Here is a 25,724-nt window from a genome sequence, read left to right on the forward strand (position 1 = left end):
GTGCTATCACTGACTCATACACATTTGCCAGCTGTAACAAATTTTATAGACATTTTCTCCAGAGACATATCTCACATACTATGAATTTTTAAATGAGCAAATGGTGAAGAAGGGATGTCAGCAATATAAAAATTGATCAGTTAAAAGATAAAAGCATAAGTAAAGAGATTTGTATGGTAGTCTTAATAGGTTTTATTAAATAAAAATACTATAAAAAGACAGTAATGAACAGACTGAAGACTAACTGTTCTTGAGGTGGAGAAAAATTATTCTGGCACATTTAGTAGAAATTGGTTTTATGTCACCTGACAGATGAACATTTTTTTTTCCACTTTAACTCTTAGAGTAGTTAGAAAAGCTCCTTAAAGTGTTAGATAAATTCTCTAAGTGGTTTGTGTATTTTAAACACCTCTACATAATCATAAAGCAGATATTTATAGTGTTATATAATTAATTATATAGTTAAAAGCAGGACTCTGGCAATCAGTAAATAGTAGATGATTTTTTTCCTCTACCTCAGACTTCACACAGGAAGGAGTCTTCTTCCTTCACACTCTTTATACTATATGGTTTAGTCCTCTGAAATCTCTCCTTCAGGACTCCAGGCTTCTCTATGACCTCCCTTTCTACCTGGACTACACTTTCTTCCTTCTCTGTCTAGCAAACTCCTGCTCATTCCTTAAGGTCAGCCTTCAACATCACATTCTTTGAAACTCTCCCCAGATAACCTAGGTAAAAAAGAAATTGCTTCATCTTCTAGGCTTCTACAGCACTTGTCTGAATGTTTATAAATGTACCATGCTGTAGTGTATTGTAATTGTCTGGTTACACAGCTCTCTCTGGACTTCTCTCCTTGGCAAACAGACAGTCTTATCTCTATACCGTAGTATTGAACCTGGATGGAAGCTCCACAATACATGTTCAGTGAATGAACAAAAATGAATGGCCACTCTAAGAATTTTTTTTAAGGAATTATCTAGATATTTTCAACTAGGTATAAATGGCTATTTCCTTACATACCTCATTCATTTAATATTTATTGCATGCCTACTAGGAGCCAGGCACTGTTCTAGCATTGTGGATACACTAATTAAGGAGACAGACATAGTCCTGCTCTCAGGATTATAGAATCTAGCATAAAAGATGAATAATTATAATAAAACATAACCACACATTATAATGAGTTTCTTGGTAGTTTTCATCCTAAATTCTTAAATGTGCATTCTGAAACAGAATCAGGCAAATCTGTAGGATGTTGAAACAAGAATTTATAGCCCCAAAGCTTTTATTTATAATGTAAAATAAAACTTTATGTTTAGGCTCTTTATTTTAATTTCATTTTGATTAAGCATTTATTCTGCATCATATACTATGACAACTTACTTTACACTGTTTTCTGGAAAAAAATATTCTTTCTTTCATATAGAATTATATGATTTTGACAGCTGTGAATTCCTTAAAACCATTTTAAACTTAGGTAGTTTCACCTTTATAATTAAGGTTACCCTTGTTATATTTCACTGTTTTTTCTTTCAGTTCAAAACATTTTAATTGTATTATCAAATTTGGTATTGTCTGTAAAGAAAATAGGAACATGAGCTTTGATGCATTAATTTAAATTATATTTAATCTATTCTTATAAATAATAGGAAGATAATCTGACAAGATCTATGAGTTAGAGGCCAACTGAAAGAGAACACTATTGAGCTTGCCAGGCTAGCTTTCAAAGAGGGCGTATTTTTAGTATAAAGAAGGCCCTTAATTGAGTAAAAACAGCTAACTTAACAGTGACAGGTAGGTTATAGTTTCTGTAGGGCACATCAGACTGAACAAGATACAAACAAGTCAGTGGATTTGGAAATGTGCTGAATTGATTAAGTGAATAATTGCATATTAATTCATTAATTAGTGTGCTAATTAATTGCCCACTACACAGGAGTAATCAGTGAATGTCAGGTTTCATAACTGGTCAAAGGTTTTAGATTCTATTACGTATACAATATATATACAAAGACACACAATCATTCACTGTAAGGTTAAGTGTTTTATAAAATTTCTGACCCATATACTATGGGTTCTGACCCATAAACTATGGAAATCCATCACACTATTGGATGGTGATCATAAATACACAGTTCATACATAAATATTCACAGTTATACATTTGGCAGATGAATATACACATTTAATATAGGACAGTCTCATTAATGAATGATTTGGGGGAATCTTAAGAATACTAAGAATAGCTTTGTGTTCATGGATTCTAGTAAAGATCATCTTATGTTAGGGGTGTTTTTCTGAGTCTTTTATTTGAGTAGTACTTTCAAAAGACTTGAAAGAATTAAGGTTAACCTACAGAGAAATAATGGTTGAATGTATTTGACTACCTTGTAAACATTTCCCTGGATTTTTTTTGAATTCTTATTTATTTCTGCTGCACTGGGTCTTCATTGCTGCGTCCAGGCTTTCTCTACTTGCAGCGAGTGGGGCCTGCTGTCTAGTTGTGCTGTGTGGGCTTCCCACTGTGGTGGCTTCTCCTTTTGGAACACGGGCTCTAGGTACACGGCTCAGTAGTTGTGATGCATGGGCTTAGTTGCCCCACAGCATGTGGGATCTTTTTGAACCAGGGAGTGAGCCCATGTCCCCTGCATCGGCTTGTGGATTCTTAACCATTGGCCCACCAGGAAAGTCCTCCCTAGGTTCTTTTGATATTGTTTTCTCTCACCTTGGACTCTTTCTTCATGACCTCATCCGTTCCTTGACTTTTGTTCTCACCTTTGTGTATATGGTTTCCAAATCTATTTTTCACCTTCCTCCTGAGCTATAAACAATCTCAGCTGCTATACATTATTCCCCAAATATACTGACTTCACCCTCCCCCCTCCCATGTTGTCCCTCATTGTACATTTTTAGGGATTACATTCATCCAGTGATAGAGCTGAAAACTACAATTCTGTCTCTCTTTTTGTCCCCACATCCAAACTGATATCAAGTTGTATCACTTCCCAGAACATTACTTCTCCTTTCCATGTACACTGCACTGGTTTATTCCTTCATTAGCTCTCATCCAGATTACTTGCATCCTCATTGTAACCTGCCTCTGTGCTCTTTGTTCTTGTTTCCCTACAGCCTGTCCTGCTACTGAACGAATTATGATTTCAAAAGTATCACTCCACCATATATGTCGTAAAATCCAAATTTATACCATTGTTTAGAATTCTCCCTGATCTGACCACAACTTACCTTTCTAATTTGTGTGTCTCAGTTACTCCAGATTATTTGCCATTCATTCCTGAAAACATTCCTTAGAACATCCCTTTCTCGTTTCCTTACTTTTGTTCTTGTCTCCTCCACTTGACATACCTTTTCCCCCCATCATCAAAATTTTACTAATCTTTCAGAACCTGCTTATGAGTTTCCTTACACTAGGCTTCCTTAGATCCTTCTCTTCCATGTTCTTCTTTTATGGATTTGTCACAGCTGCCCAACTGGTATAACTAAGAGAGGATATTAAACTTCCTGACCTTGTCCTATGCCCTAGAAACCTCTGATAGTCGTGATACCCCTAACACCACTGTGTGACCAAATTCCCTGTCTACACATCAGCTTCTGCCCTATTACACTTCAGTTATTATTCATCCTGACCGATTTTGTTCAGTGAGCATAAGCACCCCATATTAATTCACTCTCAAAGCCCTTAAAAAGTGAAGCCTTTATAAAACAATGTTAGAATAAGGGAGACAGCAACCCATAGGCCATAGACAGTATGAAGACCAGCAAAGTGTTAGTTGCTCAGTCATGTCTGATTGTTTGCAACCCAATGAACTGTAGCCCTCCAGGCCCCTCTGTCCATGGTATTCTCTAGACAAGAATACTTGAGTGGGTAGCCATTCCCTTCTCCAGGGGATCTTCGTGATCTAGGGATCGAACCCAGTCTCCTGCATTTGCAGGCAGATTCTTTACCATCTGAGCCACCAGGGAAGCCTCCGAGAAAGCATGATTTTGGCTAATGTTAACTAGGAATACTACAGGGGATGCTGAGATAAATCTTCTAGAAACAATGTAAATCACTTGGTTAGCAAAAGTGTGAGGCTTAGTATAAACAAAGCCCTTTGCATACTGCCCATCTAGTATTCAAACTGAGGATGTAAGGTTTATATACATGAAATGATAATCAAATAAAGCAAGCAAGTGATAACAAGTTCAGACTCGTCTTTCCAGGATTCTGGCCCGTAGCAAGTATAAAAAAGGATTATGAATCCATTGACGATCAAAGTATCAACTTGACTAGTGGAGGACTTAATAACCTCCAATATGGCAGGCCCTCTGGTAGAAGCTCGGAGTACTAATGTGGACTAAGGCAGAAGTGGAACCTTCTCTCTCCCATAGATGGAAGAAATGCTGCTGGATAAAAGTGCTCGGTCATGTCTGACTCTTTGTGACCCCATGGACTGTAGCCCACCAAGGTCCCTCTGTTCATGGGATTTTCCAGGCAAGAATACTGGAGTGGATTGCCATTTCCTTTTCCAGGGGATCTTCCAGACCCAAGGATCAAACCTGCTTCTCCTGCATTGCAGACAAATTCTTTACTGCTGAACCATCAGGGAAGCCCTCCCTCCCTTCCATATTGAATGCAAATCTTAAAATCTTTGTGCTCTCCTGACCTGAGGAGAAAGCTGGATCTTTAAATAGATCCATGTCCATGTGCCTCTATAACTGCAGACATGCCTTATATGCTTGGTTGCAGAAAAGAATGAATGGGCTGCTCTCCTTACAACATGAAATTAAGAAGAGCAAAGGGCCACTGGACTTGAGAGTAGACCGTGAAAGGGAAACTAAATAGTGGGGCACAAGAGTGCTGTGTAAGAATACTGACTGAATATGACTTGTAAAACGTGGTCTGCTATTCTGGACGTCAGTCAGTCAAATTTGTCACTTTTCCATGGGCTACTGGAAGCAGAAGAGTTGACAGAAGTTTCTTCCTCTTCAGACTGAGAAGTGTAAAAATTCTTCCCTACTCTAAGTAACAAATGAAGGGTAAGCAGTATGGAAATACACAAAATGGGCCACCTCGGGATGGAGTGATTAGGTCATTATTTAAGGGTTCATGATTTTAAAATCAGTTCTAGTTATTCCACTCTGCATAATCTCTAACAGAGGGCCCTCCAGGCCCTCGTAATGGAAGCTTTGTGTTTTAGTAGGAAGCTGGAATTTGAAAAATGGGTAATTTTGATGGGCTGTGTAAACATTCTAGGCAGAGAGAACACTGAACAGAAAAGGCAGAGAAGCAGAGCGACTGAACAGTAGATTCCAGACACATCATTGACAGTTATGATCACCAGGCTAGTAAGTTCAGACTTTATTCTTTAGGCAGAAATGAACCCATGAAGATTATTAAAGAAGTAACAATCTAAAATATGTTTTAGAAAGAATAAAATATAATTGCTGTGTGAAAGATGAATTCTGTCAAAATACTGCTCATGAACTGCATCACGGTATCTAAATTTCTTTCCATTTGTGTTCTGAGATCTTCATCTCTATAACAGTATGGCCGTGTAGAGATAACAGACATACTGCTGCTCCCTGCTCCTGTGCTATGATATGTATCACATTGATCAAAGTGTTGATTTTTGCTGGACCCTGAATTTGGCTTCAGAATCTTTCTCGACACAGCTGTCTTGGCAACCATGATCAACTGATGACGATTCTTTGCAGGGCCTGGCATTGTAACAGAGAATGGGATTTGGATTAGATGTCCAGCACTAGTTCTACCACCTACGTAGCTGTGTAGCCTTAAACAAGGCACTCGGTTTCCCAAAACCTTAATTGTAAAATGGGACTGGTGATATTTACCTTGTGGGTTACATACAAGAATTAGCTTGAGGAATTCCCTGGAAGTCCAGTGGTTAGGACTCAGTGCTTTCACTGCCAGGGCCTAGGTTCAGTCCCTTGTCAGGGAACTAAGATCCTGCAAGCCATGCAGTGTGGCCAAAAATTTAAAAATTAAATAATTAGCTTAATTACTACCTTTCCCATTCGCTGTTGTTTAGTCACTAAGTTGTGTCTGACTTTTTTGCGACCCCATGGACTTTCCACCAGACTCCTCTGTCCATGGGATTTTCCAGGCAAGAATATTGGAGTGGGTTGCTATTTCCTTCTCCAGATCTTCCCAGCGTAGGGGTTGAACCTGCAACTTCTGCATTGCAGGTGGAATCTTTCCTACTGAGCCACTGGGGTGGCCCACCTTTCCCATAGTAATTATTTAATAAATGGCAGTCTTCGTTTCTTCTAGAGTATTAGCTTTAGTTCTGGTAACTGTATCAAAAACCTATAATAATATTAGGGGAGCACTGGAATGCTTAAAATCTTCTGTAGGTATTCTGACCAGACTCAAATGAGTTGGCAAACTATCTTCTTGTAGGACAGGAAGAATATATGTGGGTCATCATGCTGCCACTGCTGCTAAGTCACTTCAGTCGTGTCCGACTCTGTGCAACCCCATAAACGGAAGCCCACCAGGCTCCCCGTCCCTGGGATTCTCCAGGCAAGAACACTGGAGTGGGTTAGGGGCTCACCATATATGACTTATTCATAGCTGCCAGTATAAACAAGGAAGGGATATTTCAGGAAGTAAGGGGTCCACATGCCCTGTGGGGATACATGCCATCTGTTGCCATTGGGTGTTTTGTTCAAAGGCTTCATCTCACAAGGATCCTAAAACCAGACAGACAAGAACTTCTATCACCACTAGGAGTCCCCAGAGGGACATACCCTGAATAGGAATGCCAGTAAAGATGGTCTCTTTTTGGGGGGGGCAGCTGTTGGAGGAAACACCTGCTGAAAGGCCCTGAAGGCTTACAGACAAAGGCATGTAAGACTTGGTGTTTTCATTAGGTCATGTTGGAGTTCTAGAACTCTCTCAGAAGTATCTCAAATCCATCTTCATAAAATGAAGTGTGCCATGTCAGAGTAGTCATAGTGGCAATTATTTGTGAAGGTGAATCTTGCTTTGAAGATTCAAAAATAAGCAAATAAGATATTACCAATACCTAACTAAATTAGGTACCAAATTACCTAGTAAATGGGTGTTTAAGTCATTTCTCAAGTCATGTATGAGATGCATGTTAATTTGGAAACTAATTCTTGATGATTTAATAATCACCTTTTATATCCCACAGGCGTTTAGAAGAAACACACTCACTATGAACACCAACTTCTGTATCTGCCTGATCATATTTAAAGGAACAGAAGAAATGTTTGTAATTAATCTGTGCAGTGAATACCAGATCATAGCATAGGCAGGTGCGTGTCTAGATAAAATTTCTTGAAGCTAATTTAAACTTTCTACACACACCAGTAGATAATCTCAACATAAATAATACATTTCTTCTTGACCCTTTAAAGTAAGCCAACATATAGAAGATCCTGACTTCCATTATGTATCTGGTACACTTCTGTATACTTTTATCATCTGTGGATAGACTTATAGTTTGTATGAAAATGGCACCTTTGGTAGAGCTCTATATCTTAAAACTCAGATTAAACCCAATAGTGAGTGGAAGTAGGTCCTGATTTTCCAACTTAAAGCTCTAGATTTGTACTAATTAGATTCTTTTAAAAGCTTTTAAAATTGTAAGTTTACTTTAGCTTCTACTTCATAGATGTTTTTATTCTAGTTATGCCTATGCTTGTAAAGAAAAAATATTTTCAAAGTTTTAAAATTCTTACATCTTTTATAAAATGCTGGAATGCATTTTTCAGTGCACATATTTAAATGTGAGGTTGTTTTTAAACTGAACTACACAGAATCTCCTGAATATAAAGAAAAGACCTTATCTCATGGGACAACATGTGATTCCCTCCACATTTCGAAGCATCAGATTTTTAATTTTCTCCAGTGTTGTTTTGTATTATCTATTTGTCCTGTCACAAAATAAAGGGGAAGAGTGAATCACAGTGTTATAACTTGATAGCACTTTTTTTTTTCCATACTTATGCACCTTTGACCATTTCCATAGGGGGGAAAAATGCTGTTCCTTTGGTATTCACCCTAAGCCTTGGCAAAATCTGTATATTACCATGTCATTTAATTCACTGTATCATGAAAATAAAAATACTATGTGAAAAATGTGAAACAAAATTTAACAAATTGAAGTTGAAACTAACTTTCCATTTAGAGAATTTCAGATTTGCCTCTTAAAATGAAAATGAATTATTTTTTAAAACTATTAATTGAAATAACTAAATAGTAACTCAATTTATAAAACTAATTGCCTTCACTAGTGATTTTATTGGGACAATCTAAATAAGGTTTTTAAGATAATCTGCTAAATATTAAGAATACTTTGTGATATAGTCCTTAAAATGAGAGTACCTTAAAATATACCAAAAAGGTTAATTTGTTTGTGTGTTCCAGCATTGAAAACTAACCTCAGAATGTAAAGCAAAACATATAAAGACACCTACATTAGTCAGGAAATGAAGGGTTAAGAAGTAAGATTGGTTTCATATGTAATTCAAGTTATGTAGCTATGTGCTTAATGCTATTAAATCAGTTACTGTATGTTTGACCTCTTGATATACCAAGCTTTTGCCTTTCAGAACAGCTGGGTCGGCTAAGAATCATTTCCCAGTTCTTTTCATTGTAGATCAGATGACTCTCGCTTTATCACCCTTGGAGGCCACATGAAGGACAAAGCAGAAAGATCCACACACAAAACTAATGTTTATATGGAGGCAGTATGGGGGGAGGAAGGCAAAAGGCGGGGGATACACTTGGCCCTGATCTTCCAATGAACATAACAGAAGGACCAATTGAGACTTGAAACTGTTGTTTTACTCCAACCATTATTTAGTTACATCCTATCCATCTCTTACTCTCTTTGTATTGAACAGAGAGGCTCCTTTGGCTGCCTTGACTTTTGTAAATGTTTCACTCACTTAGTTGTGGTTTATCATTTGGACAGAATGCTACATTGGGGATTTTTCTCCCCTCCCTAAGGTTTCAAGGCAAAATGACTTCTGTTGCCTCATATTTGATACATGAACATACACTGTACTCTCTTCATTTTAAGAATCAAACCTAAGTTTATGGCAACAGAGAAAACTCCATTTTTCAGAAACAGCTTTTCCCTATAAAAGAACTTGAAAATAACTTTCCTAAGATCATTTTTTGACAGGGATATTAGTGAATAAAGGGAGGCATCTTTAATAATTTTTATATAAGTAAATGTCTTTATAAAAAAAATATCCCTATTGTTTTTTTGGTACTTAATTGCTCAAAGTGGACTCTTCTTAAATTGGTTTCTAATAGATATGAGATACTTAAAATTGCTACAAATCTCCAGTAAGGCTACAGTGTAACTCCATATAACTAAATAGTCTAGAAATGTATTTTTATTTAGAATTTACCTGTAAGATAACCTTGAATATAAGTGTATTCTATTTTACTGTTTATATATACTTTCATTTTCAAATAATATTTATTTCAACTATTTAGAAGTTAGAACTTTCTCATCGTTGATTTAAATCAACATCCTGTATTAAATGCAAGTATTCTATTACAAAAAATAAGACTACACCAGCCAGCCAAGATGCTGACATTTGGGCATGGTGATTATATATGGTGACCATGGACAGCGATGTTCCTGCTGATTCGGCAGCGATTCAAGGCTGCTTTTTCTGTGCTGACCTACCCTTTGAGTCTTTATGCACATTTGCTTTGAGAAAGAAATACTTCTTGATTTTTTGCTTTGTCTAAACCTACTTCCTTTACCGGACTTAAAAACCCATACCTTGTTGCATCAGCTGTCCATGTCTAGAACCAAATTGTCTTATGTGTGTATATGTGTTTGACTTGCATTGTTTTAAAATATACCACTTAGTTAATATGCTTTAATGGCTATCTTACTAAAGAAATATATTCATTAAAAACATAAGTTGGTAGGGAAGTGATTATTTTTTATTAGAGACTAAAGAAAACGTATCTTTACATGAGAAACTACGTGGTTATAAATTATTTTTACCAATTGAATACTATAGTAAAGATGTGCTTTTTCTAATATAGAGTCATACAGTATTAATAGGACTAAGTTAATACGAAGTATGATATGGATCAATGCTTATGGCATTGGTAACCTTGAACCATGTCATAACAAAGAAGAACAGGATGAACCCCTCCCTGGATAAGGCCATTTAAACAGAATGAACCTGAAAGTTTAGAGCCAATGATCATGAAAGACTTCATTCAAACCACTTAAATTCAGGAAAATTCTTTGTTTAATGGCATTCAAATAAATCAGAGTTCTTAGAAATAAATAAAAACACAGTTTAGTCTTTCTGCCTTTCTAAAAAAATTCAAGTTTACACATGGTAATAAGGCGTGTTCAAGCTTTAAACAGTTTAAATTGCCTTCTCACAGTAATTTAAAAGATTATCACAAATTTAATCCCTGAGATATAATTTCTAAATTATAATTCTAAAATATAAGAAAAACTAAATCTGAATACCAAAATTAGTGATTTCCTTCAAAAATAAGGGACTAAATTCTCCGATTAAGCTCACTGTATCTGCAGATTTTTTTCAAGACAACAAATTATAGAGTACATTTCTTAAGTAAACACTGATTAAGGACACGTTTCTCTTATTTTCCCACGTGAATAACTGAACATAATAAAACTATAATATGTCTTCGTCACTCAGTAGTTAGAAAATAAAAGCCTTCATTGCTTTGGTGCCATATAGATTTATTTTGGGTCGACAACAATAACTTTGCACCATTTCCTTTCCTATTTCCAGGATTCTCAAAATGCTTCTTTTATTCATACATAGCAGAAAGTCTACAAAGCCTTGCGGCACTGACATTTTCACATGTTTCTGGGGACACAGCTAGCTGATTTTCTTCTGGCTTCTTCCAGTTTTGGAATCCCACATGATTATAATAGTAAAGTATACCAAGAAGAATAGGAAATGTAAGCAGGATACAAAACACACCAACACAGCAAATAAGTCTGGTAGTTTCTGAGGAGGATCCAGTGTGACAGTCATCGTCGTCAGAAGGATCATAGTGATCACTGACGTAAGAAACTATAAGAAGGGGGGAAAAAAGTGTTACTGCACAGTATAAAAGGTAACAGTTGAATGTACTGGTAACACTGGTTTATAGTTGTAAATGAGCAGAACTGAAGGGGACAGCTGGGGGTTCAATCTCCTCTACTAATGGATCTCAACCTAGTTTGTATGTAAGAGTCATTTGGGGTTAAAAAAAAAATCTCAACTCTCAGACCACATCCCAGGCCAATTAAATCAGAATCTCTGGGGAAGGCTCTACAAGTGATCCCATGTGTAGCCAAAGCCTGAGAACCCCTTTAGATTTCATGTCACCCAAGCACTAAAAAAAAGGTACCTGGAATAGATAATATTGCTAGTCAGGGTTAAATTCACGGCATGCTCCAAGGGTCTATGGGATATACAATTCTAAGTTAATCCAAGAATTCATCTATGAAGTTTTCCACAGCAAATGAAATATTACATTTCATATTCACTGAATACTTTCGAGCTAGTTCTATAGTAGAGCATCGTGGAACACATGAAAGAAAATGTCCTCTGGCCTCAAAGAGCTTCCAATTTAGGGGACTACATGAACTAGTTAAATAAAATCACAAAGTCACATCTTATTAAATGCCAAAATGAGTAGTAGACATAACTGCATTTATTGTAATTGTGCACCAGTTTCCTTGTTCAGACCATACCACAGAACTTTCTGCAATGTTCTAAATGTGTATTCCCAAAAAGTAGCTGCTAACCGTATATAGCTACTGAGCATTTGAAACGTACCTGCTGTGAATGAGGAGCTGAATTTTTAATTTAACCACATGTGTCTAGTGTCTACTGTATTGAACAATATAGCTATAGACTGAGACAAGGACACAGAAGCTGCTTAAGTAAATGTAGAAAACAAGAAGTGAGAAACAGAAGTCAGTGACTTTCATGATGAAAGTGGGACATAATGGAACTCTGAAAGATTCTTTAATGGCTGGATTATGACAGAACTGATGGGACCTGAAAAAAACTATAATGCAGTGATCATTCTAGACAGAAGCCCAAAAGACTAAAAGAGTAACCTATCACTTGCTGTGTCTACTCTCCCATTCATTAGTGAACCCACACCAATTAGGCTTTCACTCCATTCTCCAATGAAACTGCCTTGGTAAAGATCTATAATGACCTCCACTAAACTAAACCCAGTAGTCAGTTCTTATTACCTTAATGGATCTCTCAGCAGCATTCAAAATAACACATCACTGGTACCTTGAAACCCTTCCTTCACTTGACTTCCATGACATCATTCTCTCCTGGTTTCCTCCCACATCACTAGTTAATCTTTCTCAGAACTTTGCTGGTTCCTTCTCAATCTATAATCACACCTTTGGTGAGCTCACTCATTCAGGGACATGACTTTAATTACTATCTATATACTGAAGACTCAAATCACTGTGTCCAACTTGGACCTCTCTCCCCTAAACTCTAGGCTCATATATTCAAGTTTTCCTTAAAATCTCTACTTGGGTATCTAAGAAGTACCTAAAACTATACATAAACTATCCTCAGTAAGATTAACATTTGACTTCGCATTAGGAAATATGGAGGCCACAAGACAATGGGATGGATGATGTTCAGAGAGCAAAAATACCCTTCAAAAATGAAGGCGAAATAAACAAAGTCAATAGATTTGAAAATACTGACATAATATATTAGATATACTTGAAATACATTAGAATTGGAATAGAAAAATGGGAAGTAGTCAAGGAAATCCCCAACGATTTGTAAACTGAACAACAGATGCCTAAATAATTCATGAACCAAAGAAAAAAATTGATTACAAAAAATGGACTATATTTTTAACTAAATTAAAAAACATTTCAAAGTTTATGGAATATTGCTTTAAAATGGGGGTTTTACATGGGTTTGAATAACTATATAAAAATGGAAGAAGGGTCTCAAATCAACAACCTCTAACTTGAACTTTAAGAAACTAAAGAGCAAACCCAAACATGGAAAAGGGTATAATAAAATTAGAACCAAAATCAATGACATAGAAAACAAACAATAGAGAAGATCAATAACCAAAAGTAGGCTGTGTAAAAATATTTATAAATGAAACCACCAAACATTAGCTAGACTGACCATGGGCAAAAGAGAAGGTACAAATTCCCCAAGTTGGGAATGAAAAAGTAATATCACTCCTTACTGTATATAAAAATAAAAAAGGATGGTATGGGAATATAATAAATAAACAACTGTTTGCCAACAAATTAGATAACAGATGAAGTGGACAAATTCTTAGACACACTACTGAAATTATGTCAAGAAATACAGAAAGTCTCAATAGACCTATTAACAAGAGATTGAATTAATCATATTTTTTAATTGAAGTATAGTTGATGTACAATATTATGTTAGTTTCAGGTGTACAGCAAAGTGATTCCGTTATATATATTTTTTCAGATTCTTTTCCATTATAGGTTATTAAAAGATACTGAAAGTTGTTCCCTGTGCTATACAGTGAAAAACCCTTGTTGCTTACCTATTTTATGTAGTTTGTTAATCCCATACTCCTATTTTATCCCTCCCTCCTGAATCAGTCATCTTTAAGATCCCATGAAGAAAAGATCCAAGAACGGATGGCTTCACTGGTGAATTAAACCCAATGTTTCTAGAAGAATTAATACCAGTCTTTCACAGCTCTTCCAGAAAGTAGAAAAAGAACCTCCTAACTCATTCCATGAGGCAACCTTAAGCTTGATTCCAAAATGATACAGATACCACAAAAAAGAAAACTACAGACCAATATCCCTTATGAATACAAAGTGCAAAAGTCTTCTACAAAATACTGACAAACCCAAGAAAGTGACATATAAGAGATTATACACCATGATCAAGTAGAATTTATCCCAAGAATGCAAGGATAGTTCAATATATAAAAATCAGTCAATGTAATATACCATATTGATAAAGGAGAAAAAAACACGATAATATCATTAGACACAGGAAAAGCACTGGACAAAATCCAATACCTTTTAATGATTAAAAAAAAATTCAAACTAGGAATAGAAGAGAACTTTCTAACCAAATAAAGGCCATATATAAAAACCCCACAACTACCATCATAGTTAACGTTAAAGGACTGGATGACTTCCCCCTAAAATCTGGAAGAAAACAAGATGTCCACACTTGTCACATGTGTTCAGCAAACTGTACTGGAGCTGACCAGCCAGGTAATTAGGCAAGGAAAAGAAAGAAAAGGCATCTAGATTTAAAGAGAAGACATAAAACTATCATAATTTACAGATGACATGATCTTGTATATAGAAAATCATAAGGAATTCACTAAAAACTTAACACTAGTTCAATATTTTAAAAATCAGTTGTATTTTTATGCAGTACCAATGAACATTATGAAAACAAAATTAAGAAAACAATACCACTTACAAAAGCATCATAAAGAATAAAATACAAATGAATTTAACAAAAAAAAAGTGCAAAACCTGCACACTGAAAACTTCAGGCACTATTGAAGGATGTTAAAGAATAAATAAACGGAAATACATCCTATGTTCACAGGTTTGGAAGACTAAATCGTGCTAAGATGGTAATGCTCCACAAATTTAAATACGCACTTAAAGCAATCCCTATAAAAATCTCAGCTGGGGTTTTAGAGAAATTAATGAGCTGATCCTAAAAAAAGAATATGGAAATACAACGGATTTAGACCAGCTAAAATGATCCTGAAAATGAACAAAATTGGAGGACTCACATTTTCAGTTTTGAAAACTTAACTACAAAACCACAGTAATCAAAACAGTGTGGAAACAGCATAAAGATAATACAGATCAGTGAAACAGAATTGAGAGTCCAGAAATAAACCATTACATTTAAGATCTGTTGATTTCCTACAAGGGTGCCAATACAATTAGTGCTGGAACAACCGAATAAAGTTGGCCTTCGACCTCACACCATACACAAAAATTAATTCAAAATGAATCAATGTCCTAAAGATAACTAAAATTATAAAACACTTCAAGAAAACATCAATCTTCATGACCTTTGGTTATACACAGTTTCTGAAGTATGACATCAAAAGCACAAACAACAAAAGAAACTGCTATTAGGCTTAATAAAAATGAAAACTCTTATGCTACAAACAATACCATCAAGAAAGTCAAAAAGCAACCCACAGAATGGGAGAAAATATTTGCAATTTAGTAAGAGACCTGCATTAAGAATGTATAGAGAACTCAAAAATACAGAAACAACCGAATTAAAACTGGGCAATGTATGGGAATTCCCTGGTGGAATTCCATGCTTTCACTGCCAACAGCCTGGGTTCAATCCCTTGTCAGGAAGCGAAGATCCCACAAGCCACTCAATGCAGCCAAAAAAAGGGAAAGGATTTGAATAGGCATTTCTCCAAAGAAATTATTTTTTAAAATACTCAACATTATTAGTCACTAGGGAAATGGAAAAAGTACAATGAGATACCACTTCACATCCATTTGGTGTGGCTATAATAAAAGATAATAACCAGTGCTGTCAAGGATGTGGAGAAACTGGAACACTCATAAACTGCTGGTGGGAATGCAGAATCATGCAGCCCTCTGAAAGATAGCTGGGCAGTTTCTCAAAATGTTAACACAGAATTACCACTCCTAGGTATATACTTGAAGGAAATGGAAACACATGTGTACCAGTAAACTTAGACACAAATCTTCACAGCAGCATTATTCATAATAGCCAAAAAGTGGAAGCAACCTAATGAGCCTCTACTGAAGACTAGATAGATAAAATGTGGTATATCCATATAATGAAATTGGCAGTAAAAAGGAAGGAAGTATTGATACACGCTGCTGCTGCTGCTAAGTAGCTTCAGTTGTGTCCGACTCCGTGTGACCCCATAGACGGCTACAACACAGGTAAAAATCAAAAACACACTAAGTGAAAGAAACCAGTCACCGAAGACCACATTTTGTATGATTCCATGTTACAGAATATATGTCCCCACAAAATTCATATGTTGAAGCCCTAAGCCCCAATGTGACTGCATTTGGAGATGAGCCGAAATTAAGATTAAATAAATCATATGGGTAGGGCCTTAACCTTATAGGCCTGATGGCATTATAAGAAGAGGAAAAGACACCAAAGAATTCTCTGTCTACACAGATACACACACCAAGAGGCCACATGCGGAGACAGCAAGGTTACCTACAAACCGGGAAAAGAGAAACCAAAAGAAACCAATGCTGATGTCACACTAATTTTGGCCTTCCAGCCTTGTGAAAAAATAAGTTTCTGTTGTTTAAGCTACCTTGTGTGGTGTTCTATTATAGGAGCCCTAAGGGACTAATACATTCCATTTATATGAAATGTCCAGATAGGCAAATCTATAGAGACTGAAAGTAGATCAGTGGATGTCCAAGGCTGGATCTGGGGTGAGGGTGGAATGGAGAATGACTGCTACAGGGCACAGGGTTTCTTTTTGGGGTGATGGAAAACTAAAATTAGGTAGTGTGAGGATTGTAAAACTCTGTGTGTACATATTTAAAACACAAGTTGCATGATTTAAGTGGGTAGATTTTATGAGTGAATTTATGGGAATTATATCTCAAAAATGCTAGGAAGAAAAACAACTTACCAAGTGTTGTATAATTCTGGGAAGAAATGTAAAACATGTAAAATATTTCCTAACAGAAGTGGAAAAACATTTCAGTTGCAATTCTTCTTCAGAAGTCTTTTCAAATATTGAAAAGGAAGTTGCAGAAGCTATAAAAAATGCCATCACTGTCACAACTGAAGGCATTAGGAGTTCATCTTTTAATAGAAGAGGTAGCATACTATATAGGAAAAACAAAAGAGAATTGTCAATTCAAACCACAATCACTTTGTAAAAAAGTTTTAAATGAGTTTATAAGTACTATACTGAACATATTATATTGGAAATTGGTTTGACTCACCTAAATGTTGACACAAGTAAAAACCAAGTAGACATAAAAGGAATTTCGCTTAAAACTAAGCAGACTGGTCTAAAATAACAGAGAAAAATATTTTAGAGAATATAATTTCAATGCTTATATGTAAAAATGTGAACACATTTTATCTGATTTTTGACATAGCTAAAAAAACACAAAAATCACAAAACACAGCCAGCAAGGTCTCCACAGGGACTACTGATTTCATTTTTTAAAATAACTATCAATCCAAACTAAGTGAATCTAGACAGAGAGACGGTATCAGCTTGTCATAATAATTGGAAAACTGCTTCTTCCAGTATCATTAATGAAACTTTTTTTTCTCTGTCATACAAACAGTAGCTTAAAGAAAGGATAAACAACTGAACATTCAGAGAATCAAGCTTTTCCATATATTCCATCCAAGTTGGTAAATATGAATACCCTACTTGGTATGAAAGTTTTCAAACTTTTTTATGCTCTTCCGTGTGACCTAATACTCAGCTAAGTTAAAAGCTAAGACAGGATCATCATTGGCCACTGAATAGAGGCCAACAGAAGCAAAGAAAAATGATAAAGGGTTGATGATGGTAGAATAAAAGGAAAAAATGAGTAGGACAAGGCTACATGGAAAGAGAAACAGTATAGGAAGAGGAAGATAACACCAAAGATGGACCAACTGGCTTTATTAAAGAGCTGATTAAGGTCACGGGTCCAACATCTGTGACCTCCTGAGCACCAATCACCCCCGGTCGTTATTACCTTCTGGATTCAACTGTGGCTGTGTTCATGAAGAAGAGGGCTAGTCAGAAGACCTAAGTCCGAGCCTCATTCCTGACACTTACTTATGACCTTGAACAAATGATTAGTTTAACCTTTTTCTTATGTATATATGGAAATAATAACTTGGATTGCTGAGTAGTTGAACTCTTCCAAGTATTATCTAGTGTTTATTTTTCAGTAAAAAAAAATAACTTTACTAGTGATAGTAGTTGTTGAATTATATTTTGTTGTTGTTGTTATTTTTATTAGGGGTCTCCTTATTTTAAAAGGTTTTTGTATTCTCATTTCTTAAAAAGGATGACTTCTCATGGCAACCAGCGTATGAGATGTGAAGCCTGGGATTATAACTGACTGAAAACTACTGCACTAAAAGAAAATACTACAGGACTTTGATTGCTTGATGCTTTTAAAATCAGTATGTATTTCTGTTAATTACAAGCATTTAGAAAATGACTCAATAAACATTATTTTCTCTTTCTGGGTCAGAATCCTTTGCTATTTAATCACTTGATATTCATTTATTGAAAATGTATTATGTAAAGTGTTAGTCACTCAGTCGTGTCTAACTCTTTGTGACCGCGTGGACTGTGGCCTGCCAGGCTCCTCTGTCCATGGAATTCTCCAAGCAAGAATACTGGAGTGGATAGTCATTCCCTTCTACAGGGGATTTTCCCAACCCAGGATTGAACCCAGGTCTCCTGCATTGCAGGCAGATTCTTTACCATCTAAGCCACGGAGAGAAGGGGACAACAGAGAATGAGATGGTTGGATGGCACAACCAAATCAATGGACATGAGTCTAAGCAAACTCCAGGAGATAGTGAAGGACAGGGAAGCCTGGCGTGCTGCAGTCCATGGAGTCACAAAGAGCTGGACACAACTTAGCAAATGAACAACAACGCTTATGTCAAAGTGTTGCTCTGAAAGGGATGCAGTGAGAAGACAGAACTCAGCGCTTAGCTTCAAGGCACTTAATATTTGTAACTAAGCAGCAAAATCCTCAACATCCTCAACCTCTTCTTTCACTACCTTCTTCAAAACAAATTCTGGTTCTGTCCCCCCGAGGAAGAAAATGCTGCCCCTCTGCCTTCTCAGTTGTGCCTGTTTTATTGTTCCTGTTTCCCCAACCTTCAAACAGTTTGGCCCAGAGGAGAGAAAGAACCTCCTTGATCTTCTTCATGACTTCCATACCAGCTCTCCCTTCTCCCTGCCCTAACAAGCTCCAGCTTTGAATCTCTTGTCGTCAGGCTTTATTCCCTATTATTCCTCATCTTTGTTATCATCCACCAGCCTCAAGAATCACTTCCCTCATTACTCAATAATTTCAACTCTTTACACACTATCTACAAAAAAAATACATGATTTTCAAGTGTCCAGCAGTCATTTAATATTTCCCTAGTCTGTTCCTACTCTGTGTCTCTTTAGAAAAATAGTTCACACTTTCTCCTCTCTCCTCATATTCCCAACATTTCCAACCTATTCTGACCTAATGACTTTGCCTTCCATTTCAATAAGAAATGTGAAGCAATGAAAAGAGAACTTTCACAGACATCACCATCACATTTGCTCTCTTCCTTAGCATCTGTACTGATAACAGCATGCTCTTTTATTAAGATGAACCACGCATGCACCTGTCCATAGCCAATCCTTCCATTTACGCTCTAGATACCACTCCAGCTCCCTCTTTGAAGGACACTGCTCCTGCAACTCTTATCTCTCCTGTATCACTGCTGCTGCTGCTGCTACATCGCCTCAGTCATGTCTGACTCTGTGCGACCCCATAGAGGGCAGCCCACTAGGCTCCTCTGTCCCTGGGATTCTCCAGGCAAGAACACTGGAGTGGGTTGCCATTTCCTTCTCCAATGCGTGAAAGTGAAAAGTGAAAGTGAAGTCGCTCAGTCGTGCCCGACTCTTTCCCTTTCTACTGACCATCTTCTGGCATTCTCTCTTCTATCTTAAATAACAAACCTCTTTGTCCCCAACTTCTCTGCCAGTTTTTGCAGAATTTCTTTGCTCCCCTTTTCAGCAAAACTCATTTAAAGAACTGCCAACCTGTCCCACACCATATACAAAAATTAACTCAAAATGGATCAAATACCTAAATGTAATTCTTAGAAGAAATAGGATAAATATTACCTTGGATTTGGCAATGGTCTGTAAGATACATCATCAAAAGCAAACACAATGAAGGAAAAGATAAATTGGATCTCATCAGAATTAAAAATGTTCATGAAAGAACATTATCAAGAAGGGGAAAATTCAAAGAATGGAAAAAAGTATCTGCTTATCATATATGTGATAAAGATTTAATATCCAGAATATACAGAGAACTTCCAAAACTCAACAAGAAAAAGATAAACAACCACTTTAAAGCTGGGCAAAGGATTTAAATAACAGGCATTCTCTGAAGAAGATATACATATTGCCTGACAAGGACATAAAAAAGATGCTCAACATCACTAGTCATTAAGAAATGCAAATCAGAAGCACAGTGATATACCATTCCCTACCTACTAGGATGGCAAAAATAAAAACAGACAATAACAAATGCTGACAAGGTTGCAGAGAAATCAGAACCCTCATACATTACTGCTGCTGCTGCTGCTAAGTTGCTTCAGTTGTGTCTGACTCTGTGCGACCCCCATAGACAGCAGCCAACCAGGCTCCCCCGTCCTTGGGATTCTCCAGGCAAGAACACTGGAGTGGGTTGCCATTTCCTTCTCCAATGCATGAAAGTGAAAAGTGAAAGTGAAGTCGCTCAGTCATGTCTGACTTTTAGCGACCCCATGGACTGCAGCCTACCAGGCTCCTCTGTCCATGGGATTTTCCAGGCAAGAGTACTGGAGTGGGGTGCCATTGCCTTCTCCCATACATTACTGGTGTGATGTAAAATGGTATAACTTCTGTGGAAATTAATCTTGGTGATTCCTCAGTAAGTTTACAGAATTGCTATGAGACCCAGAAATTCCACTCCTAGGTATAAACCCAAGAGAACTGAAAATACATGTGTATAAGTGGCACTATTCCCAATAGCCAAAAGGTGAAAACAACTCAAAATGTCCATCAACTGATGCACGGACAAACAAAATGTATATTCATCCATGCAGTATTATTCAGGCACAAAAATGGAGGAAGGCCTAATACATGGTACAACAGGGATGAACTCTGAAAATACTATGCTAAGTGAAAGGTTGTCTGAGAAAATGCCACGTGTTTTATGACTGCGTTTATATGAAATACCCAAAATAGGCAAATTCACAGAGAAAGCAGATCAGTGGTTACAAGCATTAAGGGAAGGGGAGAATGGGGAATGACTGCTTAATGTGTACAAGATTTCCTTTTTGGAGAGATGAAAATATTCTGTGAGTAGACAGTGGTGATGGTTACACAACACTGTGAATGTACTAATGGTGTATTTTACCATATGTATGTAACTGTCCTGGTGGCTCAGAGGGTAAAGAATCTGCCTGCAATGCAGGAGACAGGGATTCAATCCCTGGGTCAGGAAGATCCCCTGGAGAAGGGAATGGCAACCCACTGCAGTATTCTTGCCTGGAGAATTCCATGGACAGAGGAGCCTGGTGGGCTATAATCCATGGGATCACAAAGAGTTGGGCATGACTGAGTGACTAACACTTTGACTTTCTTTTCACTTTCATGTATCTTTAAAAAAAGATCTATACTTGTCTTCAATTCTTCTCTTCTTGTTATGTCTTAAACCCACTCTAATCAGGCTTTTCCCCGCATCACTCTATCAACACTAGCCGTTTCAAAGTCACCAGTGACTTCCACTTCAGTACAACAGTCTATTCCTAACCCTTGTTTTATTTGACCTATTCACAGCCTCTGATGCAACTGATTACCTCATTCTATTGTTCCCTGAATATATCAGGCATACTCCCATCTTAGGGCTTCGGCACTGGCTGTCTAGGATGTTACTCACCCAGATAACCATTGGGCTAACCCTCATCTCATCCAGTCCACTCAAATATCTCAACAAGGTCTACCTCAACATCCTCATAAAACTGCAACCTGCACTTGCTCCTTTACCCCACCTCCAATAACTCTCAACTTCTCTTAATCTCTTTTATGTATCCTTTATGGCTTTTATTACCTTCTAACACTTTAATTTCTTATTTTTATTTAATTATTAGTGTCTGTCCTTGAGAATCAAACCTAAGAAAGTAGCAATTCTGTTATGTTTTGTTCACAGATATATCCCAAGTGCACAGAACGGTACCTGGTAAATAGTAGGACCTCAATAAATATTTATTGAATGAAATATTCATTTAATGATAGATTAGCTGGAACCAGATCGAGAAGAACTTTTAATGTTAACTTTAAAATATTTGATCAAAATTAAAGTCACTTACTGTTATAAATAATCAAAATACAGTTGTAGAGTCTGAACTCCCAGAAATTCAGGGACCACAAGCTAACCTGAATGGTCAGATTACAGGTCATCGATCACAGACATTTCTACAGAGTAGAAATGCTGGGGGAAATTATACATGTTTGAAAGCAGCACCTCTCCATAATTTCATCCCCTGGCACTTGGGATTTGTGTAGGGTCAGCCGAGGCTTACACAACAGGGCTCAGATCTAACTCAAGTTTAGACTCTGGGGGGTGAAATTATTCTGCCCTCTCAGTCTACAATTGTACAAGACTATTTTGTTCAGAGGAAAGAGGCCTGCCCCATAGGCCGGCTTACTCTAAAGCTCTGCACTGAGGTTTTAGTCCAAAGCCCCACCTAATAAAAGCAATACTTCTTTCCAGTAGTCATTGGTCATTTCATACATGTATCTTTCACAGGAGCCTAGCAAACAGGGTGCGGTGGGACTGAGCTAGGACAGGATTCAAGTATTCCACGGTGTTCTGGGTATTATTTTAATAGTGGGAAAATACACCCGCAACTTCCACCCAATTTCTATGAAATCTGAAAAAAAATTAATGCTCCTAGATTTACAGACTACCAGTAGAGTCTAAACAAAAGTCTTGACAGAAGAACTAGAAAGGAGGCAACATATAAAAAAACCCCTAAAGAGCTTAACAGAGAGAACCAGGCTATTGAATAGTAACGGAAATGAATGAAATGAAAAAGGCAAAGAGGACAAACAGGCTTCAGCCAGAGTACAGCCATCTTTAGAAGACCATTTTTATTAGCAAGTTCAAAATGAAAAAACAGGAAGAAATACTAAGTATGTCAGAAATGATTCTATAAAATTTTACCAGTTTAAAGAAGTAAAATTGTAACAGGTCATCATTCTAAAAAAATGTGATTTTATGATATAATTTTATGCAACTGTGTTAATTTGTATAGTTTTGATTTGCACTTAGATGATTATATGTAAGTATTAGATTCATGTATATATCATAATAATAAATAAAACACATACTTGAAACCGTTTTACTTACAGTGATACCAAAAGAATGGACTTTTCATGCACTTGGAAAGAAAATAAAAAGAATGATAGTGCACAGCTAACCTTTAAGGAAAAAGGACAGAAAATCAGATACAAAAACTTACAATAGCAATTTAGTATAAGTCAGATTAAAATCATTTCAAGTAACATTTTAAAGTTTAATATAGCTTCTAGCTAAAAGGAAAATTATATACAAGTGTAAGAGGCATAATTTTATTCAAATTATCAAAATATTTTGAAAATTAACTATTGTAATACTTAACCATCTAAAACAAGTTCACTGAGTCTTAGTTATTAATAAACAAAACTACTAAGTACTTCAGACACAATAATCATACCTTCATCCTCCCTTAGAATCTCTGACAATTTAAAAAGTATGAAGTCAAGAAGGTCAAAATTTGAAAGTGACAAAATAAATCTATTTGAGTGTTTTTAAAACAGGCACTTCAGTAAAATATATTCAATGTTTTATAAAGTAATCATTTGCTATCTGGGGTTTTAAATTAAAACTTAACTCTATCTTCAGGAGTTTATATTCTGCATATTAGACATCTCTCTATATACACCCAATCCAGTTGCTCAAGCAAAAAACCTGGCTCACTATCTTGTACATGCTTCACATCCAATCCATCAGCAAATGCTACCTACACCATCTCCTAATACACTACTCACCCCACTTCTTCCCATTCCACCCGGCTGATAGTGGCAGAGGTGGTCTTAGCCACCCCCATCTCCCTCCTGGACCACTACAATGACCTCCTAAGTGGTAATGCTCTCGTCCCCTATAATCCATTCTCCATGTAGCCACAATATCAGATCATGTAATTTCCCTGGTTAATATCTTCCAATAGCTTCCCATTACACTTAGAATTAAAATCTACACTTCTACATAATCTGGGTCCTGCCTTCCTCTTCCAATCTATTTTTTAATGTCTCCCTCACTCATTTCACATCAGTTATTTCACACTTGTCCCTTTAACGTCTCGAACTTGCCTTAAGGAAAAAAAATTTACTTTTTATCAAGTCAGAGCCCAGATCGTCTTGTAATTGGTTACTTCTGACCAGTCATTCAGTTCAAGGCTCAAATGTCACTTCCCTAGAGAAGCCTTTTATTCAACCTAAAGTAGTGCTACCCTAACCAAACCCCACCAGCCCTCTTTTCACATAAACCTACTTTCTTCATAGTCTTCATTATGCCCAGATATTTTCCTATTAACTGATTCATTTTATTTACTGTCCTTGTGCCAACTAGCATGAGTGTCCCCAGTTAAGAAAGCAGGGATAATCAGCTGTCACTCATTGGCATGCCAGCACCGAGGAGAGGACCCGGCATGCTACAGGGCACTTAAAAAATACGTCCTGAAAATAATAGGTAAAAATCACTTGGCCACTACAGATTTATTAGTATTCGTACTACCAATTACCTCAGTTATAGACCTATATTAAGAAATAATTCAATCTAGACTGAAAGGAAAACACTTTAAAATTATAATGGGAAATGTTTTTAAAGCTAGTCAGGAAGAATTTAAAACATCAACAAAAGTAACTCACTACATTTTTTTAATTTTTTAAACACAATGGTTGGTATTAAAACACAATAAACAAAATTAGAAAATTAAGAGAAAGAAAATGTTTTTTTTTCTGCTTTTAATCCTAAAAGTAATCATCTCTAATATTGCTACAGTTATCAACACTCTGAAATCTCATTTCAGCACCTTTGAAATATAGTTATTTAGCATGGAATAACAATTTTACATAAGCTTGCAAATATTTCAAGTTAGGCCTACTGAAGACATCAGAATATTACTAACCACATCCCTCCTATTCTAAACATCCAACAGAGTATTAACTATGGATGAATTACTGTGCTCAGAGTTCATTCACAGAAACAAACAACAGAAATCATCAATAAGAAGGTAATTAAAAAAAAAAAAAGGAACATGAAACTATGCTTTTTGCACTGTGGAACTGATAAGCACTTCTGAAATTCCTGACTGATATCTCTGCTCTGGCTTGCTTTTAGAATGCAATGTAAATAAGTGGCAGTCCCAGAATTGAAACCCTAATTTCTAAAATGTTGTCCCTTTAGAGAATCCCCTGGCAGTTCAGTGGCTAAGACTCCACACTTTCACAGCCAAGGGTACAGGTTTGCTGTCTGGTTGGGGAACTAAGATCCTGCAAACCACGTGGCATGGCCAAAAATTAGAAAAATAAAAAATAAAACGTTGTCCCTTTAGAAGTCCACTAGGACTATTTTCATAAACTAAATTTTCTTGATATTTTAAAAAGATAGTCTTTAAATGTCATTTTATAGACCAAGGTACATGGAACCAATTTTAAACACCACAGAAATACAACCAGGAGGAATTTATAAACCCACTCAGAGAAACCCCAAATGTAGAATATATACCCAGTCTATGTTCCAACTGACACAAGTCATCTTCCTAAAAGGGTAATCTGTCCCCTTTCCTCCAAAATCTTTTTTGCTCCTCTTGCACACAAATCAAACCCCAAA

The 25,724-nt window shown here is 36.5% G+C and overlaps 2 protein-coding genes across 9 annotated transcripts in view; one reads left to right on the plus strand and one right to left on the minus strand.

Moving 5' to 3' along the window:
* ITGB3BP (integrin subunit beta 3 binding protein) overlaps positions 1–19,184 on the plus strand; it is a 107,733-nt gene extending 88,549 nt beyond the window's left edge. For 4 of the 8 annotated variants that reach the window (XM_070367909.1, XM_070367910.1, XM_070367911.1 and 1 more), the window contains 2 exons: positions 6,422–6,544; positions 7,179–10,622. In XM_070367909.1, the coding sequence (XP_070224010.1) occupies positions 6,422–6,504 (83 nt within the window). In that variant the 3' untranslated portion in view covers positions 6,505–6,544; positions 7,179–10,622. Of the gene's footprint in view, positions 1–6,421; positions 6,545–7,178; positions 10,623–18,082 lie in introns of those variants that run through there. The other 4 variants (XR_011463697.1, XR_011463698.1, XM_070367913.1 and 1 more) reach the window with 4 other exon arrangements.
* ALG6 (ALG6 alpha-1,3-glucosyltransferase) overlaps positions 10,725–25,724 on the minus strand; it is a 56,135-nt gene continuing 41,135 nt past the window's right edge. Inside the window, 4 exon segments of the mRNA XM_005899846.3 lie at positions 10,725–11,085; positions 16,691–16,889; positions 17,010–17,078; positions 23,202–23,272. Coding sequence (XP_005899908.1) covers positions 10,888–11,085; positions 16,691–16,889; positions 17,010–17,078; positions 23,202–23,272 — 537 coding nt within the window. The 3' untranslated portion in view covers positions 10,725–10,887.

Source organism: Bos mutus, chromosome 3, assembly GCF_027580195.1.
Source record: "Bos mutus isolate GX-2022 chromosome 3, NWIPB_WYAK_1.1, whole genome shotgun sequence".
Classification (NCBI taxonomy): Eukaryota; Metazoa; Chordata; class Mammalia; order Artiodactyla; family Bovidae; genus Bos; species Bos mutus.